Below are 19,994 nucleotides of genomic sequence, written 5' to 3'. Positions count from 1 at the left end.
AAACTTGGAAGCGTTTTTTTTTCGCTTCTATTTAATGGATCAGAAACACACCGGATAGAAACATAAGCAAACAATCTCAAGCTGGCTGGAAGTGAGGGTAGCCGAGGTGGGCGCAAAAGGCGGGATTGGCAATAGTGAATCGAATTAATGAAACTGCCCAACGGCTACTTACTTCGACGATACTTGGCTTCAGATTTAATTTTGCCCCAGATCGGTTCGTTTCTATGCCAAGAATTTGGTATATGGAAAATGCAAAATTCTGAATCTGAATTTGAGACCCAGAATCACAGAATCGCAATATATATTCTTTCTATTTGAAACTTGCGGGGGTCTTCGTAGCCTAATTGGTTGCGTGTCCGCTACTAAGCGAACGATCATGAGCTAATATCTCAGGGCCCCTCAACTGACCATCTTTGTGTGTTATTCTAGCTACTACGTCCACGCAACAATCATCATGTGTCGGTAATCCCAGTCCCTTACCGCTCACATTACGATCTGCTGCATCGGTAATTGGTGCTAATTCTAACACAGTAATGGAAGCCTCATATCAGCAGTCCCGTTGTGAACAGTCCAACTGTGAACATTCGAACAATAGGAATATTCTAACGCCGAAAAAGGCGGCATGTGTTGTGTATCGATAGAAATGGAATACTCGGCATGTGTTGTGTATTGATAGAATTGGAATATTCTTAAGTTTAGGCTACTGTGTTATACATAAAAAAAAAGAAATGTTTATCGATGGATAGGAATCTTAAGCCTAAATAATATACAACAATAGTTATCTTAAATATAAAAATGTATACGAATAAATTCGGCTCTGTGACAGCTGAATTGCTAAATGAGCCTAATAAACGGATGGGATAAAAAAAAATATTTGAATCTTAGAGTCACAACCCTTTAATTGGAGTCTCAAAATCATAACATGAGAATTGCATTGTTGGAATCTTTGCATCTGAATCTCTGAATCATTACCATAATCCTAGAATCTGTGGGTGAGAATCTCAAAAACTGAAACTCAAAATCACAGAATGAGAATCTTTCCATTTGATTCTCTGAATCAGAATTTCATCATTTGTATCTCAGAAGGAGAATCATAGAATCACAGAATGGGAATATTTCTATCTAAATCTCTGGAACAACCACATTATTTGTGAATGAAAATCACAGACCCACAAAATGAGAATCAGGATTGAAATATGAGAATCAGAATCTTAGAATCGCATAATGGGAATCATCATATCTGAATCTTTGAGTCAAAATCTCAGAACAAGAATCAGAATCTAAGAACGAATATCTAACAATGTTTATCTCAGAATGACAGAATGGAAATCTTTCTATCTGATTCTCAGAATCTAAGGATCGCAGAATAGGAATCTTCCTGCCATAAACCTAGATTTGGAATTTGTGAACCAGTATCTCAAAATCTGTATCTCAGAATCACAAAATAAGAATCTTTCTTTCTGAATCTCAGAATCTGAACTTCACTATTGAAATCTGAGCATCAGAATCCTAGAATCACAGAATGGGAATCTTTCTGTCTGAATCTTTGAGTCTGAATCTCAGAACAAGAATCATAATTTTAGAACCGGAATCTAAGAATGAGTGTCTGAAAATCTGGATCTCAAAATGTCAGAACGTGAATCTTTCTATCTGAGCCTCTGAATCAGAATCTCATCATTCGAATCTCAAAATCAGGATCTTAGGAGCGCAGAATGAGAATCTTTCTATCTGGATCCCTGAATCATAGTCATAACAATCATTCACAAAATCATAATCCTATGATTGGAATTTGTGAACCAGAATCCCAAAAGCTGTATCTCAGAATCACAAAAAAAAAGAATCTTTCTATCTGAATCTTTGAGTCAGCAGAGTTTCAAAAAATCTCAAAATGTCAGAATCTTTCTATCTAAACCTCTGAATCAGAATTTCATCGTTCGAATCTCAGAATCAGAATCTTAGGATCGTAGAATGAGAATCGTTCTATTTGGATGCCTGAATCAAAATCATACTCATAGAATTGGAATTTGTGAACCAGAATCCCAAAATCTGTTTCTCAGAATCTCAAAAAAAGCTTTCTATCGGAATCTCATAATCTCAAAATCAGTATCTCAAGATTGAAATATGGGAATCATAATCTCGGAATCGAAGAATGGGAATCTTTCTATCTGACACTTTGAGTCAGCATCTCAGAACAAGAATCATAATTTTTGACTCGGAATCTATGAATGAGTATCTAAAAATCTAGATCTCAGAGAAGAGAATCCTTCTATCTGAATCTCTGAATCAGAATCTCAGAAACAGAATCGTAGAATGTGAATCTTTCTATCTGGATCTCTGAATAAAATTCATAATCATAGAATTGGAATTTGTGAACCAGAATCCTAAAATCTGTATGTCAGAGTCACAAAATGAGAATCTTTATATTTGAATCTCAGAATTATAATCTTTGAATCGGAACCTTAGTATTGAAATCTGGGCATCGGAATCCTAGAATCACAGAATGGGATTTTTCTATCTGAATCTTTGAGTCAGAATCTGAGAACAAGAAGCATAATAATCCGAATCTAAGAATGAGTATCAAAAAATCTGGATCTCAAAATGTCAGAACAAGAATCTTTCTATCCGAACCTCTGAATCAGAATCTTAGAATCGCAGAACTGGGATCTTTCTATCTGGATCCCTGAATCAAAATCATACTCATAAAATTGGAATTTGTGAACCAGAATCCCATAATATGTATTTCAGAATCTCAAAAAGAGAATCTTTCTATCTGAACCTTAGGATCATAATCTCAAAATCGCAGAATGGGAATCTTCCTATCTGAATATTTGAGTCATAATTTCAGAACAAGAATCGGAATCTAAGAATGAGTATCTAAAAATCTGGATCTCAAAATGTCAGAACGAGAATCTTTCTATGTGAACCTCTAAATCAGAATCATAGAATGAGAATCTTAGGATCGTAGAACGGGAATCTTTATATCTGGATCCCTGAACAAAAATCATAATTATACAATTGGAACTTGTGAGCCAGAATCTCAAAATCTGTATCTCAGAATCATAAAATGAGAATCTTTCTATCTGAATCTCATAATCATAATCTAAGAATCGTAAGCTAAGTATTGGAATCTGAGCATCAGAATTTCAGAACCGTCGAATTGGAATCTTTCTATCTGGATCTCAGAGTCATAATCTTAGAATCAGAACGTTCTTAATAAAAATTTCATCGTCGAATTTTACATTTCCAATTTTCAGTTTTTCAAATAAATATTTGGTAATGGTTTGTCGATTTTTTTTTTAATTTCATTTGCTGGATTTTTTCCAATTTTAAAATTTTATGGATTTAAGTTTATTTTTAATTTTTCGAAGTTTTTGATTGAGTTTTACATTTTTTTCCTTAAAAAAATTTAAAATTTTTGAGTATTTCAATTTTAGAATTAAAATTCATAAAAGTGTCAAACAAATAAACATTGAATTTATTCAATTATTTTTCTATTTTTTTTCTATTTTTACACAACATTAAATAAAACAAAATATTTTTTTTTTACAAATTTAAATTTGTTTTCTTTAATATTTTTATTTTTTTTTCAATTGGCAATTTCAAATTACAATTTTTGTTTTCGTTTACTTTTTCAGAAAAATTTCGGAACTTTTGATTGAATTTTTCAAATGATATAAAAAACCACTCATCCTTTCAAAACCTAGATTTTTTTTTTTATTAAATCGTTTATTTTTACAGGCTCAGTTACATAAGTTTAAAGGAGCCAAACTCCTATCCGTATAGTTACAAGTATATATAAACATTTTTTATTAATTCTAATGTTAATGAAGTAGAGAACCGATTACTCGCGGCTTGCTCGAGTTTAGAAGGGTGACATTTTGTTTCAGGAAAAGGATGAGATATAAGGATATGTTGACAATGTTCACACTCACATTCGCACTCACATTCATCAACCTAGATTTTGATAAAAGTAAATATTTTAATTTTTCAATTTTCAATTTGCTTCAATTTTAGTTTTTGGGTTTCAACTGTAATTTTTGGGGATTCTGATTTCATAGACTAATTTAGGGTTCAGAACCAATTTCAGATTCCAGAGTCGAATACCAATTAATATTTCAAAAATTTTTTGTATTATTTTTTATGTTTGTGTTTTTTCGATTTTTGAATTTTCCTGTTTCGCCATTTTCAATATTTAATTATTTCAAATCAAACTATTTAATCTTTGGATTTTTAGTATTTTTAACGCAATTTTTTAAATATACTTTTCTAAAATTTTCAACTCTTCAATTTTTGTATTTTTGGAATTTTTCATTTCAGAATTTTATGCGATTTAGATTTATATTCAAATCCGCATCCAGAGTGTGATTTACATTCACCTTCTTAGATTATCTGAATGGTTAAAAGTTTTGTATTTATATTAATTTAAACCCATTAACGATCAAGCTGTAAAAATTATTTTTTGACGAAAGCCATTGTTGTATTTTCGATTATTAACGCTAAAGGAACTCCAATGTTCAAGAATTATTTTTTTCCCATCTTCCATTTTCCGGGAAATGACTGTTGAAAAATCGAACATTGGCCGAAACCCGCACTTTTTTTTTGCATGTACAAACATACTGCGAACTAAAAGTCACTTCAATAAGCAAATATACGGTATTCATAAATGCATCAATTTTGGATTCACGGAAGAACAAAAACAGGAGAATGGAGGTCTCTAAGTATAAATCCAAATTAATCCACCTAAGGTGAGATGTAGCATTTCTTATTTCATGTAATTTTAACTTATAACTGACAGGCTTTTTCTTTCAAACGAAAGCATATGCTGTTATTTTTATTGTTAACTGTGGAGAAATGTCAATGCTTAAAAACTAGTCTGTCCAATTATCCATTTCCCGAAAAAATCAACATTTTCCAAAACCTGCAAAGTACCAGAGTACTGCTAAAAACAATGGCAAAGAGGGATGGGAGGTTCTTATTCGGTCCGGTGGAAGAATATTCACACAAACAATCTCATTAGAATCCTCGTTACACGTACTGATCATTTCCTCCAGCTCCCCCACAAAAGAAATTCTACGTGCTGCCATACAGATTTTCAATAATATTTGCTAAATTAATCGATATTTGCAAACATTCACAACTGAAAATACAAGAATAAATGAGAAACCATCCGTCTTTTAAAAAAACAAATCAAAATGCGCAGCGAAGGTTGGATGTGTTGGTGTTGATTCAGCAGAAAAGAATGTTCCTTATGGCCAACGTTCGATTTTTCTAACACTCAATTTCCCCGGCCATTATTTTCCTGTATGCGGCTCAATCGAATGATTTTCGCTCTATATCACAATGTATGTTCTTTTATCAAAGGAATACTGTAGAAAACTTCACATATTTTTGTATTTTATTGGGGTTTTTAATCGAAATTGAAAACACCTTCCAAACATACTTGCTTTAAATCGCATTTACTACCCAATAAAGTTACTCAAAATTGAATGAAATCGATATAAGTGGTAGCTAATAAATTAAGCTATCTTTTGGTGCAAAAACATTACCATATGGTTCCTGTCCAAAGACATGAAAAATTATCAAAGATTTTTCGAACACATGGCCTAAAATGGGTTAATATATTGTTAAATTTTTTGGTTCGTTTTTTTTTAATTTTCCAACATTTTAGCTTTTTAACTTTTTCGATTATAACTTTGAAATATTTTAATTTTATTTATGAATATAAGATGTATTATTTATTATATTCTTGGGACTTGCTTTTTGATATTTCTTCTCATTTTTGAGTCTTGCAATTTTTCAAGATGAATTTCGTATTTTTTTTGTTTTTTTTTTATTTTGTTGAATTTTTATTTTCAAATTAATTTCTGACTCTTATTTTTGATAGATTTCGATTCCAAACTTCGGATTGCAATTTCAAAATTTAAATTTGTAATATTCTTCGACTTTGTATTTTGGAATATTTTGATATTTCAATCAAAACATTTATATTTTCAATTTTTTTTATCTCTTACCTTTCAAACTCAAGCCTGATCATTTTCTGAAATTTTAATTTTTAGGTTTTTTCTATCTTTCTATTTCTTATTTCGTTCAAAGAGTTTCTTTTTTTAATTTTACGATAGTAAAGTGCGTGTGTGAAATGCTTACGTTTCGAGTGGTTTTTAGCAAAATATTTGGAAATTAGAAATCAAATTTTTGCTGTGATTGTATCACCATGCCCTAACAGATGGACTGTGGTTTCTTATGACAGTGTTTACATTTTATATTTTGAATCCATATTTAGTTGCATATTTTAGATTATAGATTATATATGTATAAAGTTTTTTTGTGTTGAGTGCATGATACCAGATGTTAGAGTTGATGTCATTCTCTGGAGAAAAGAGTGGAAGCTTTCTCGGAGAGAATATGAGAAAGAGAAGAATAGCACAGGGTGTACCATGCAATGAAAGATAAGTAGTAATAATAAAAAATTAAATTAAAATTTAAAATCACAAATCATATGGTTCAATTTAACGGAATATATCGTCAGTATGATCGGTTTTGGAGGGGTTCTCTCGATTGCCTTCTCGGGTGTCCCGAGAATGGCTCTTCGCCGTCGCAATTAGATATCTAATCGCAATGCCGCAGAGTGGTCTTTCGGAGACCTGAGGGAGAGTTGCCGGGAGAGCTCCTCTGGGACCAATCGAACCGGCGCAAAAGCGTACGCGCGATGAATAACGGAAAATGTCTCCGGGACCTGTGTTTCCGGAGAAGTTTTTTTCGGTGACCTTCTTAGGTTTTCCAAAGATAGCTCTCCGTCACCGTGAATGAAGATCGATACAGAGTACAATTGTTTCTAGGAAAGTTTTCTCGGTGACCTTCTAAAGTTTACCAAAAAAAATAACGAAACATTTCGTCGGGACGATTACCTTTAGATGAGTTGCGGCTATTACCTTGTCAGGTTTCTCACTGCTAACTCTTCGTCGACGCTTTTTAATTTTACAGGTTTTCCTTCTCAGGATACTCAAAGATAATCTTTGCCGCGTGTTGAGATTTTTTGTTCCCAAATGAGATTTTCAGATTTTTGTTTCGCGGAGTGGTCGATAGTTAGCGTTTACATAATCACATCACTTACCACAGTGAATCCTGATTCTTACCTCTGCCCACTAACAACTATCCCTCTCATGATAATCGCTAGGGAACCACGTTATAGAGGCGACCCTTCTGGCCTTCGGGCGGCGATTATCATACTAACATTCCTTCCCTTCCCCTGGTGACTGTAAGGACGTGGCCGGCGTCGCTATTGACCATTTAAAGCTCGAATCACCGAAAATTGCACAACGAGAATGATTTGCTAGTCCCAAGCGTCATTCTGTGTGTTCTTTGGGCAATTTGGTTGGTTCAGGTCAATCACGGAGAGCAACTACGAATTGTACAGTCTACCCAAGGTCAAGCTCAAGCTCAAGCTCTTTCTATTTCTTATTTCGTTCAAAATTGTAAAAAGGTTTAACAATTTCATTAAAATACTTTAAATTTTTTTGATTGAGGTTTAAACTTTTCTAAAACATTTTTATTTCAGTTCAATGACAAAACCTTATGTTTTGAGTGTTTGAATTTAAAGTTCTTCACTGTATTTTTTTGATAGATTGTGATTTAAATTACCGACAAAAAAATCCTGATTCCATATTTTCATTTCTGATTCCAAATTCGAATACATATTTATATTCTTATTCAGAGTCGAGATCAGCTTGAAATTGATTTCTTGTAAAATTCAGATTTATTCTGAACCTTTCTGTACCTCATTTCTTTAAAAATTATTTCAATTTTTGTTTTTTCTAGTGTTTCAATTCAAACTTTTTAAAATTTCGATTTTCCATATTTTAACCCAAACTCAAACTCAAACTCAACTCAGGGGGTCTTCGTAGCCACTTGGTTACGCGTTCGCTTACTAAGCGATCGATCGTGAGTTCAAACTCAGGGCCCTCAATTGACCATCTTTGTGTTATTATAGAATAACTACGTCCACGCAACAATCATCAGCGATGGAGATCGATCCACGGTCGAAAAAAGAACGATTCATCCATATAACTGCTCTGCTCTGCAAGAAACATCGGGCTGCTGTTCTATGAATAACCCAACAATGATTAATATCAACTGTCTCCGCTGTCCGGTCTGCTGAACAACGGAAGAATAGATAGAATACCCTGTAACGCCCGAGCGGTCTGGGGCACTTTTCTTTTTTGTTCTATCGAGAGAAACAACTGTTCTTTTCGATGTTCAACTACTAACTGATTTATTTTTTCTCTCTAATCCTCGATCCCTCTGTGAGGATGTACAGAACTCTAAAAACGTTAGAACTAACTTACTGGCTACCTGCTATGTGTAGGGAATTTTCAACTTGCACAGTATGGAAAATTCCATCGTTCCTGTTGGAAAATCATTGGTTGGATTCTCCCCTATCTTCAGTAGGAATCTTTCTTATTGTAAATACTTATTCATATTGAAATTATCTGAGATGTTCTATTCGTGGGAGAGGGTCACTGCAACTCTTACGCCTAAATGGCTACTACAGTGTAATTTACCATAATGTAATGGAACAGAAAAATCTAACGCCTAAATGGCTACTACTGCTACTGTGTAATTTACAATTTATAGAAACATTAACATATCATGTACATATAATAAAAATGTACATACGATAAAAACCCGGCTCTGTTACAGAAAAAATTCTAATGAGCCTAATAAATAAATAAATGGGATAAAAAAAAACTCAACTCAAATAAAAAAATATGAATAAGAAAAAAAACATGAAATCAACAATTCCTTCAAAGAAATACAAAAAACATGTTTTATTACAAATATTAACTTAATTCTCTGAAATCAAATTAAGATCTTCTCTCTCTCTTCTCCAATGGCACTAACGTTCCTAGAGGAACTTCGCCGTCTCAACGTAGTATTACTTGCGTCATTTTTATTAGTACTTAGTTGAGATTTCTATGCCAAATAACACGCCTTGAATGCATTTTGAGTGGCAAGCTCTAGAATACGCGTGATCACAGTGCAAGTCGGAGGAAATTTCTTTGACGAAAAATTCCCCCGACCAGAACGGGAATCGAACCCGAACACCCGGCATGTTAGTTATGACGCTAACCACTCGGCCACGGGAGCACAAATTAAGATCTTATAAATTATGAATTAAAAAATAAAATTAAATAACAATGATTAATATAAAATTTTAAAAAAAATATTCCCAATTATTTTTATTGAGTTTTCCAAAGTTTTTCCAAAAAATCTTTACCTCGATTTCAGGGAATTAAGTTAATATTTTTGATGAAACGTGGTTTTTTATTTCTCCAATAGGATTTTTTATTACTTTGTAATTATATTTTGTAGATTCTTTACGTTCAAATTCTACATACATTCGAATATAGATTCTGACTTTCTTATTCCAATGTTTTAAATTTTAATAAATTTTCTTTATATTTTTCTCTTCGAGTTTTTCAATACATCAAACTTCAGCTTTAAATAGGATTTTTTATTTAAAAATCCGAATTCGAATCTGAATCTGAAAAAGAATTCTAAAAATCAGATAAAGAATTTTATTTTCTTTTTCATTTTTTCAAAACAACTTGTTTTTTTTATTATATTTTTTCGTTTGTTAACTTTTGATATTTTTTTCTTCAAATTATTGTTTAGAATTTTTGATCTTTTGTTATTTTTAATATTTTTGAATTCGCCTTGAGTTTTTCATTCTTTTAAATCAAAAAAAAAACCCAATTGAACTTTTCCAATTTTTTTTTTTTGGGTTTTTGGGATTTTGAATTTTCATGTTAACGTATTTCATGTATTCGTGAAGTATTCGTAATTTTCATGTTTTCGTCAACACGAATTTTTAAATTCAATAATAATTTTTTTATTTTTGTGTTTGCGTTAACTTTTTAATCTTTATTTCCAAACTTTGCGATTTTTTGTTGGTGGAGTTTTCAAATTGATAAAATACTTTTTATTTATTTTGATTTTGTTTTTCTTTACTTTAGTTTTCTTATTTCTTGTGCTTTCTACTTTTCACTATAATTTTTGTTGATTCATATTCCAAATTTATTTATAGCTTCATTTTCTGACTCTAGATTCACTTTTCAGGTCATGACCTAGATTCAAATTCAGGTTCTCATTCAGATTCAAATTCAGACGTAAGTTTTGATTCAGATTGCGCTAGGGATTAAGATTCGAACTCAAATTTAGGATCAGATTTTAATTTTTTTTTTCAATGCTCAAATTTTTTATGTGTTATTGCTAAAACAAATTTTGTCTTTCAATTTAAATTTTTGTTTTTAAAATATAAATTTGCATTTTTTATTTTTTATTTTTTTGATTTATTAATTTATTCACTGTAATTTTTGTTTATTCAGATTCAATGTTAGATGACAAGTTTTATGTAGAATTACATTGCACTGAATCTTATGGTATGAAATTTGCCTCGTATGTTTCTCAGACTAGGTCTAACGAAACCTTATTAAATGATCCAACCATGTCACGGATTAAGTTAAGCTCCCCGAGTCTCGGACGTCTCTGCGTTTATACGCGTTTATCGCATAAGAGAGAAAAACTGATCTGTCGCATTTGCGTCTAAACAGCTTACCGAAAGATTCTTGGCTGCAGCTGCGTCGAAAAAACGTGACCAACGTGAGAAAGAGAGAAAAATGAACCCATGGCCGGAGCAATTTTACGACACGATCGTTGGCCAGAATATTAGTCCAATTAAGTTGCCACCAGCGATCATCGTCTTGCTGAAATGCGCGGTCGTTTATAGTTACACACTGTAATACATTGTGTAGTTAGTAGCTGCTGCCGCGGCTCATTGCGGTAACCTCTAGATCTTATCAACCCCTCTGCCAATGAGACATACCCATTTTGAGCGCAAACCCGGCCCTCAGCATTACAATAAACCACATTCTGTGGTCACATCATTATGGCGGCGATGATCTTGAAATCGGTTGGATTGGAAAGCATACTTTTCACCGCTTGCGGTTGACTCTCGCCGCGTCTCACAAATCACTTTAATCGACAACAACAATAAAGGCATTGAGTTATATCGCTCGCGTTTGGGGTTCCATTTCTTGCGGCAGAAATCTGTCCCACTTTTATGAGCCTATAATTGTTTTTTAATCACGCGGACGCGCACACACTTCGAGCGTCAACTAATTATTTAATGGAACTGGAATTATGCATCATGCGTTGCATTTTATGGTTTTGGCCTTTACCGCCGACGCTAATTGAATATTTTCCCATTTTGTGTTTCCCTTAGGCAACTGTTTACGCGGCGGCGAACTCCTGCTCGAAAAGGTTCCATATTTGGGTGTCACCATGTACTGAAACACTCACCTCACACACGCGCTGAGCCGAGATAAGTAGACCCCATAATAGGCTTATGGAGGAGCGAATCCCAAAGGTCTCGACGTAATACCCCCGAACGCTACATCACCCGCGTGCGCATAACCGAAGATGATAATTATAACGATGATGATGATGAGGATGATGCTGATGGTTTGGTCCGTTGGTCGTGAATCACCGTTGGAAGCCCAGTAAAAGCCCCGATTACAGAGCCCAATCGGAGACCCAAAGGCGCGCACGCATTACTGCATAATAGCGGATCGCTATAATGTAGCCGCCGTCGGGGATTAATCCAAGAGTGCGTGTTCCAAATTACGTCACCGTTCCGAGACCCCCCTGAGATCTCTCTCTATCTCTCGAATTCTGTGTGCTCGATCGACCGACCGGAAATTGATCATTCGGGTTAATTTTCCAACTCACACACACACACACATACACACATACACACATACACACATACACACGCACAGCAATGGCCGAAATGAATCCTACGATGCCAACGCTGGCGGCGGGGAGACAGTTCTCCCAAGGTGCTCCAACTCCCGCGATTCGAACCTCATCGTTGCCCACCGCCAGCAGTGTCCAACAGGCCCCGCAAGCCTCTAGAGCACCTCAGCAACAGTCGCAACAACAACACTTCCAGCCGCAAGTGATCGTCGCGGGAGCTCCGATGACCACAACGCAGCCGACGCAGAATCTCCAGGTTGGAAATCAACAGGTACGTTTTTTTTTTGGTTGCACCGCACCAAATTACCTACCAATTTCATTAGGGTGACTTCCTGCGAAAGGACCCAATGTGTGCGCGCGAATTTCCAGACAATTCGCCAGTGTGTTCCCGAACGCCCATGGAAGAGAGGCAACCAACGTTGTTCGTTAACGAGTTGTTTCCTTGCCAATTTTTTTCTCCACTTGTTTATCGCTTTTTTTTTGTTCGCACGACGGTGGGTGATATAATTCAAACTCTACGGTCCGGAATCCGAATCCGGTCGTGATCTCACGCCAAATATTTGCACGCCGTGAGATTCTATTCGCGCGCGCTCACGCTCACCTGTGGGATAATTGACTTTCTGGTTTTATTCCGTCGAACGATCGCCGCCACCACCCACTGTTATGGCGATGGCCATCATCCATCCATCCGTCGGTTGGTCGGTCCATGTGGACAGGAAGAGGCTGTCAGGTGCTGTGCGTCGACGGAAATGAGCGTCGTGCTTTGTGTGCGATTTTTTTGCTGTTCGATGCCATACTTTTAAAATTCGATGACCTTCATTTGAACAGAAATTGTTTCGTAGAATGTGATTTATGTGATATTTATTGTCTTTATTGTCTTTATTATTATTTATTCATCATTTGACATCAAGGTCTTTTTTTTATAATAAATGATGATGGTCCCACCTCTTTCCCCTACATAGGTTTGAGCTGGACGAGTTATCTTGTGGATAATTATATGGAGGAGTTTCTTTGTAATATCAAATCAACCAGTAAGCTAGTTAAAAACAAAAAACGGTCCGGTTGTACCACTGGCATAGATTGTTTATCAAAAGAACAAGTAAGGGCATTATCTAAACGCTAAATATTCCATGGCATGTCAAGAGAATTTCCAATCCGGGAAGACACTTGACCGATCGGGAATCGAACCCAATGCCTATAACAGCATTAGCCATGAATTTACAACGGATTTCCCGCTTTACTAGATTCCCGAGAACGATCTACTAATGCGATCGCTTTCGAGTCCAGACAGCTGAGCAACCCCGAGCCTAATTCTAGCCGACACTTCAGGCCCAGTAACTCTCCCAAGGCATGTCAAGAGAATTTCCAACCCGGGAAGACCCTTGACCGATCAGGAATTGAACCTAATACCTATGTCAGTACCAGCCTTGAATTTACAAAGGAAATCCCGCTTTACTGGATACCCGACAACGATCTGTTAATCGTTTTCGAGACCAGACAGCTGAGCAAACCTAAGCCTAATTCCAGCCGATACTTGAGGCCCTTCATTCAACCTGGGGTATAATCGCGTCAATCTGAATCTGCAATGAGATCTGCCACAACACAGAAAGATCTCGTCAATCATCTGTTAAAAGGATAAATTTACAAGTATTCCGGTTGAGCTATCCCTAGCTTCTTTTCAGTTTCCACTTTCAATCCCTTGGAATGGATCGATCTTATTAAACAAAACAAAAACAAAGAAAAAAAATCACTTTTGCCAATGTTCAATTTCAAATTTTACTATGCCGGTTCACGCGCGCGATGCTCAAACTCTTGTAGACTTCACAATTATTTTTAAACTAAGCTAATAACTAAAATTATTAAAAATTGAAGAAAAAAAAATAATAAAAACAACATACCATCATCATCATAGTCTAAAGATAAAAAAAACACACACACACACATGCACCTACACCTAAAACAGTACTCTATTCATTATGTAATAATGATGACGGTCCCACTTTATTTTCCTACAACGATTTGAGCTGGACGAATTTTCTTTGATAACTATATATATATATATGGATTTCTTTTATAATACAAACAAAACCAGTATATTAGTTAAGAGCATATACATAGATTGTCACTCGAAAGAGCAAGTAAAGGCATTATATGAACGCTAGATATTCCAAGGCATGTCAAGAGAATTTCCAATCTGGGAAGACCCTTGACCGATCAGGAATCGAACCTAATACCTATATCCATACCAGCTTTGAATTTACAAAGGAAATCCCGCTTTACTGGATACCCGACAACGATCTGTTAATCGTTTTCGAGACCAGACAGCTGAGCAAACCTAAGCCTAATTCCAGCCGATACTTCAGGCCCTTCATTCAACCTGGGGTATAATCGCGTCAATCTGAATCTGCAATGAGATCTGCCACAACACAGAAAGATCTCGTCAATCATCTGTTAAAAGGATAAATTTACAAGTATTCCGGTTGAGCTATCCCTAGCTTCTTTTCAGTTTCCACTTTCAATCCCTTGGAATGGATCGATCTTATTAAACAAAACAAAAACAAAGAAAAAAAATCACTTTTGCCAATGTTCAATTTCAAATTTTACTATGCCGGTTCACGCGCGCGATGCTCAAACTCTTGTAGACTTCACAATTATTTTTAAACTAAGCTAATAACTAAAATTATTAAAAATTGAAGAAAAAAAAATAATAAAAACAACATACCATCATCATCATAGTCTAAAGATAAAAAAAACACACACACACACATGCACCTACACCTAAAACAGTACTCTATTCATTATGTAATAATGATGACGGTCCCACTTTATTTTCCTACAACGATTTGAGCTGGACGAATTTTCTTTGATAACTATATATATATATGGATTTCTTTTATAATACAAACAAAACCAGTATATTAGTTAAGAGCATATACATAGATTGTCACTCGAAAGAGCAAGTAAAGGCATTATATGAACGCTAGATATTCCAAGGCATGTCAAGAGAATTTCCAATCTGGGAAGACCCTTGACCGATCAGGAATCGAACCTAATACCTATATCCATACCAGCTTTGAATTTACAAAGGAAATCCCGCTTTACTGGATACCCGACAACGATCTGTTAATCGTTTTCGAGACCAGACAGCTGAGCAAACCTAAGCCTAATTCCAGCCGATACTTGAGGCCCTTCATTCAACCTGGGGTATAATCGCGTCAATCTGAATCTGCAATGAGATCTGCCACAACACAGAAAGATCTCGTCAATCATCTGTTAAAAGGATAAATTTACAAGTATTCCGGTTGAGCTATCCCTAGCTTCTTTTCAGTTTCCACTTTCAATCCCTTGGAATGGATCGATCTTATTAAACAAAACAAAAACAAAGAAAAAAAATCACTTTTGCCAATGTTCAATTTCAAATTTTACTATGCCGGTTCACGCGCGCGATGCTCAAACTCTTGTAGACTTCACAATTATTTTTAAACTAAGCTAATAACTAAAATTATTAAAAATTGAAGAAAAAAAAATAATAAAAACAACATACCATCATCATCATAGTCTAAAGATAAAAAAAACACACACACACACACATGCACCTACACCTAAAACAGTACTCTATTCATTATGTAATAATGATGACGGTCCCACTTTATTTTCCTACAACGATTTGAGCTGGACGAATTTTCTTTGATAACTATATATATATATGGATTTCTTTTATAATACAAACAAAACCAGTATATTAGTTAAGAGCATATACATAGATTGTCACTCGAAAGAGCAAGTAAAGGCATTATATGAACGCTAGATATTCCAAGGCATGTCAAGAGAATTTCCAATCTGGGAAGACCCTTGACCGATCAGGAATCGAACCTAATACCTATATCCATACCAGCTTTGAATTTACAAAGGAAATCCCGCTTTACTGGATACCCGACAACGATCTGTTAATCGTTTTCGAGACCAGACAGCTGAGCAAACCTAAGCCTAATTCCAGCCGATACTTCAGGCCCTTCATTCAAATTGGGGTATAATCGCTTCAATCAGAATCTGCAATGAGATCTGCCACAACACAGAAAGATCTCGTCAATCATCTGTAAAAAAGAAAAATTTACAAGAATTCCGGTTGAGCTATCCCTAGCTTGTTCGCAATTTCCACTTTCAATCCCTTAGAATATGATTTTCTTAAAAACAGAATAATGTTTTTAGCCAATGCTCAATATTAAGCTTCTCTATGCCGTTTCACGTGCACGATGCTCAAACTGTTGTAGACTACTCGAAATGTATAAAAAAAATAAATTAATTAAAAACGAGTACAAACAAATAAAATACCACCATCATCATAGTCTAATGATAAAAAAGACAAAAGCACAAAAAAAAAATTAATCCGTTATAGCTTCGTCATCTTACATACTAACATTGATTACACACCAGGTCAAAAATTTAAATCATGTTTCAAAAACTCTTTACAAATACTACGAAACATTCGAAGGCTTGTTGCTGTCTTTGCCTCATTGGGTAAGGTATTATACAGTCGATATCCCTTATAAAAAATTGAATTTTGGGTACACGACATTCGGAAGTTCATGGTTCTGAGGTCACTTGCTTGTCTTGTATTATATCGATGCATGTCTCTTCCATACATTATAGTGTTTCGTAGGTAATTCGGCGTCATATTATTAGTCATTTTGTATATAAACGTGAGCGTGCAATATTTAATACGCTGACTGACTGACATCCATTGTAGGCATTCTAGCATGAATCTCCGCGGAGTTCGTCGATCACATCTCAATATCAGGCGCATAGCCTTGTTTTGCAACATTTGCATTCTTTGCATCTGTCTCTTATTTGCAAGAAATAGTACAGATGCACAATAATCAAAATGTGGAGCGATCAGCGCTTTGTAGATCGTTATTTTGCTTTCAAAAGTCAAGAAACGATTTATTCTACAAAGCACTCCATATTTTTGAGCTGCCTTCTTTATAGTATAATTAATGTTCTCTTCAAAAAGCAGCGTTTCGTCTAGAATAACGCCAAGATATTTGATTGATGATACTCTTTCTACGGGTTGCCCATCTATACTTATACTTAGATTGCCACTATCAAGACTGCGTGTCGACACTACTATGTATTTCGTTTTACTTATATTTAATTTCAATTTTTTCCAGTCATCTAAGTTTTGTAGTTCAAGATTCATTTTTCTGTAACAGTCTTGCAATGTATCTGCCACAACAAATATCGCTGTGTCGTCAGCGAACAAATTCACGTCGCTGTCATTTAACACCTGTTTGATGTCATTGATATAAAGCAAGAAAAGTAACGGCCCCAGAACACTTCCTTGAGGCACACCCAGATTCACTGATCCCGCCGATGATTTACTGTCCCTATAAATAGTGATTTGTGTTCGCCCGCTTAAGTAGCTTTCAAACCACGTCAATACAGGTCCAGTTACATCATAACTGGAAAGTAGTTTTATCTATTTACACCGGTCTACTGTCTCGAAGGCCCTTTTCAAATCAATAAATACCGTCAAAATAACTTTCTTCTCCTCTATAGCCTGTTTCCATTTTAGAAGCAACAAATTAAGAGCCGTTTCACAAGAGTGGTTTTTCCTAAATCCAGACTGTTCATCTACCAGTATTTCATTTTCCGTTATATGTTCCAGAAGTTGATCTTTGACAACGATTTCTAGGATTTTTTCGTACATTGGTAATATATTAACTGGTCTACGGTCTTCTGGTTTGGTCGATTTCGGATTTTTTGGAATCGGTATGACAACGGATTTCTTCCAACTATGTGGGCATTCACCTCGAATCATCGACTCATTTACTATATATAGTAGATTCTCTTTGATTAAATCAAATGCATCTACTAATACCGTTTTATTGATATCGTCAACACCCGCACAGTTTCTTAAATCCATCACAACCTTCCTCAGTGTTTCCATACTGATGGTTCAAAAGCATCTCCATTGTGAAGACAAACTAGGAAAAGCAAGATTTAGTCGATTTGTAGGAGGCACAATACCATTGTGGATTTCCTCCACACTTGACGTGAAAAATTTGTTCAATTTTTCAGCTGTTATGAAATTACATTCTGTATTACCGTCAAATTCAATGTCGATATCTTTACTTCCGCATGGATTACACAAATCTTTTATTTTTTTCCACAGCTTCTTTGGATCATGTTGAACTGCCATTATTTCACTTTGAATTAATTTATTTTTGGAATTCTTTAGTTCACGTACATAAATATTTCTCCATACTTTGTACATGTCCCAATATTTAATACTGTTTGTACGTTTAGCTATTATTAGGTAACGATCCCGTTTTCTTCTGATGGAAGCTAGCGTAGTGGTATACCAAGCTTTGTCTCCGCTCTGTCTTTGTGCTGGAATGCCCGATCCTCTAGGGGTCAATATCTTTTTCATTGAAGAGCAAAGTGCTTCCTCAAGATTTTTTGCAACATCATGAAGAGAGGAGTGTTCTCCAATCGGCATTATTTTGTTCTGTAAAACAGATTCCAATTTGCGTTTCGAATAATTGTTCCAGCACTTATATAACTTGTCCTTTATTTCGATAAACTCAACATCAGAGAAGTTATAGATCATACCAATTGTTTCATGATCCGAGATTTTGCTGTCATGAAGAATCTCGATAACACCATCGTCAAAATTAGTAAAAACTAAATCAATAGTCGTCGAAGTTGTCCTTGTTATTCTGGTGTGATCATTAATTCTCTGTTTGAATCCAGCGGCTTGTGTGATTGCTTTCAATTCATGAGATTTCTTACGTTCGGCCCAATCAATATTAAAATCATCAGTAATGATTATTCTCTTTTGTTCATGAATTTGAATGTGTTGCAGCCACAAATCTTCCAGAAATTCTAAAAAGTCCCTATCGCTACTACTAGGCGAATGGTATATGCCAGCGTATATCCCAGCCATTTTGCATCCTCTGACTTCTACAGCTAGAAACCAATTGTCCCCGTATGTATCATTATAGATTTCTTTAAATTTCATAAGGTTCGAAATGTACATAGATACACCTCCAGTATGTACAGATCTCGACAAGCAATTTACCATTGAATACCCAGCTACATTGAATCCATTTAGATCGGTTGAAACCGTCAAGTGTGTTTCAACCAATATTAGTATTTTCGGTTTTTTGTTGGATACCAAGATTTCAATTTCGTCGAAATGTGTGCGTAATCCTGCCACATTCAGGTAAAGTATATCATATGCTCCTTTCTTGGATGGCTAGATGGAGAAATCCACCTGCCCCTTTTTCCTTTCGTAGTTGCGAAGGAACATAGGGCAGTTAGTACTCCAAGCAAAATGCTTTGTATCTATGTCTAATCTTCGCTCATTTTTAATTTTGGTGCAATTGGAACATTGAATTTCTTCGGATTTACAATCTTTGAATTGATGATTTTTACCGCATTTTGGGCATACACTAAGCTCTGATTTGCAATCGACAATTTTATGGCCATATTCGCAACACTTGAAACATCTAAGAACCATCAACCCATCAACTACCCGACATTTTTCGAAACCACAAAATACTGACTTGGCTTCCATAATTTTATTATATGTATCGCCATCGACTTCTATAATTGCACTGTATTTATTGTATTTCATAGCGTTGTTACTGTAAATTTTTCTCACTTGAAAATGCTTATTTTTATGCAACAAAGGGTTTTGCTTCATCAACGTTATTTTTAAATCATTTTCATTTAATTCCTCGCTAAATCCGATTATTTTAATGGTCGGTTTTAGTGCTTCTGGTATTTTAACCTCGTAGTCCTGACCCAATTTTTTTTCAAAATTATCCTTCAATAACTCTATTGAGTTTTTATCCATAGCAGAGACAACAACAGCGCCATTTTTCCCGTTTCGCAGGCCATTTATATTTAATCCCTTGGGATTAACATTTTCTTTCAAAGCTTGTCTTGTAACATCTGACTCTTGCGTTGTTTTTGGCTTAATGATTAAAACTTTTTCCCTGGTCAAAATTTTGTTTTTTGTACTAGTTTTTTTATCAGCTACACTCTCATTTGTTGTTTTCCTAGCATCTTTCAAAACCGCAGCAAAACTCAATGGAGTTGTATTTTCATTTTGATTTGCTGGCTCGTCACGTCGGCGCTTTTTCGAATTTGAACGCAGATTGTACCGCTGAGGT

The 19,994-nt window shown here is 35.2% G+C and overlaps 1 protein-coding gene across 6 annotated transcripts in view; it reads left to right on the top strand.

Annotated features, from left to right (window-relative positions):
• The window catches only part of LOC129762815 (uncharacterized), a 469,094-nt gene that overhangs the window by 162,837 nt on the left and 286,263 nt on the right, over positions 1-19,994 (top strand). For all 6 annotated transcript variants that reach the window (XM_055761388.1, XM_055761379.1, XM_055761363.1 and 3 more), the window contains exon 2: positions 11,282-12,085. In XM_055761388.1, the coding sequence (XP_055617363.1) occupies positions 11,840-12,085 (246 nt within the window). In that variant the 5' untranslated portion in view covers positions 11,282-11,839. The remainder of the gene's footprint in view (positions 1-11,281; positions 12,086-19,994) is intronic.

This window comes from Toxorhynchites rutilus, chromosome 1 (assembly GCF_029784135.1).
Source record: "Toxorhynchites rutilus septentrionalis strain SRP chromosome 1, ASM2978413v1, whole genome shotgun sequence".
Classification (NCBI taxonomy): domain Eukaryota; kingdom Metazoa; phylum Arthropoda; class Insecta; order Diptera; family Culicidae; genus Toxorhynchites; species Toxorhynchites rutilus.
This window is presented reverse-complemented; position numbering and strand designations above follow the sequence as displayed.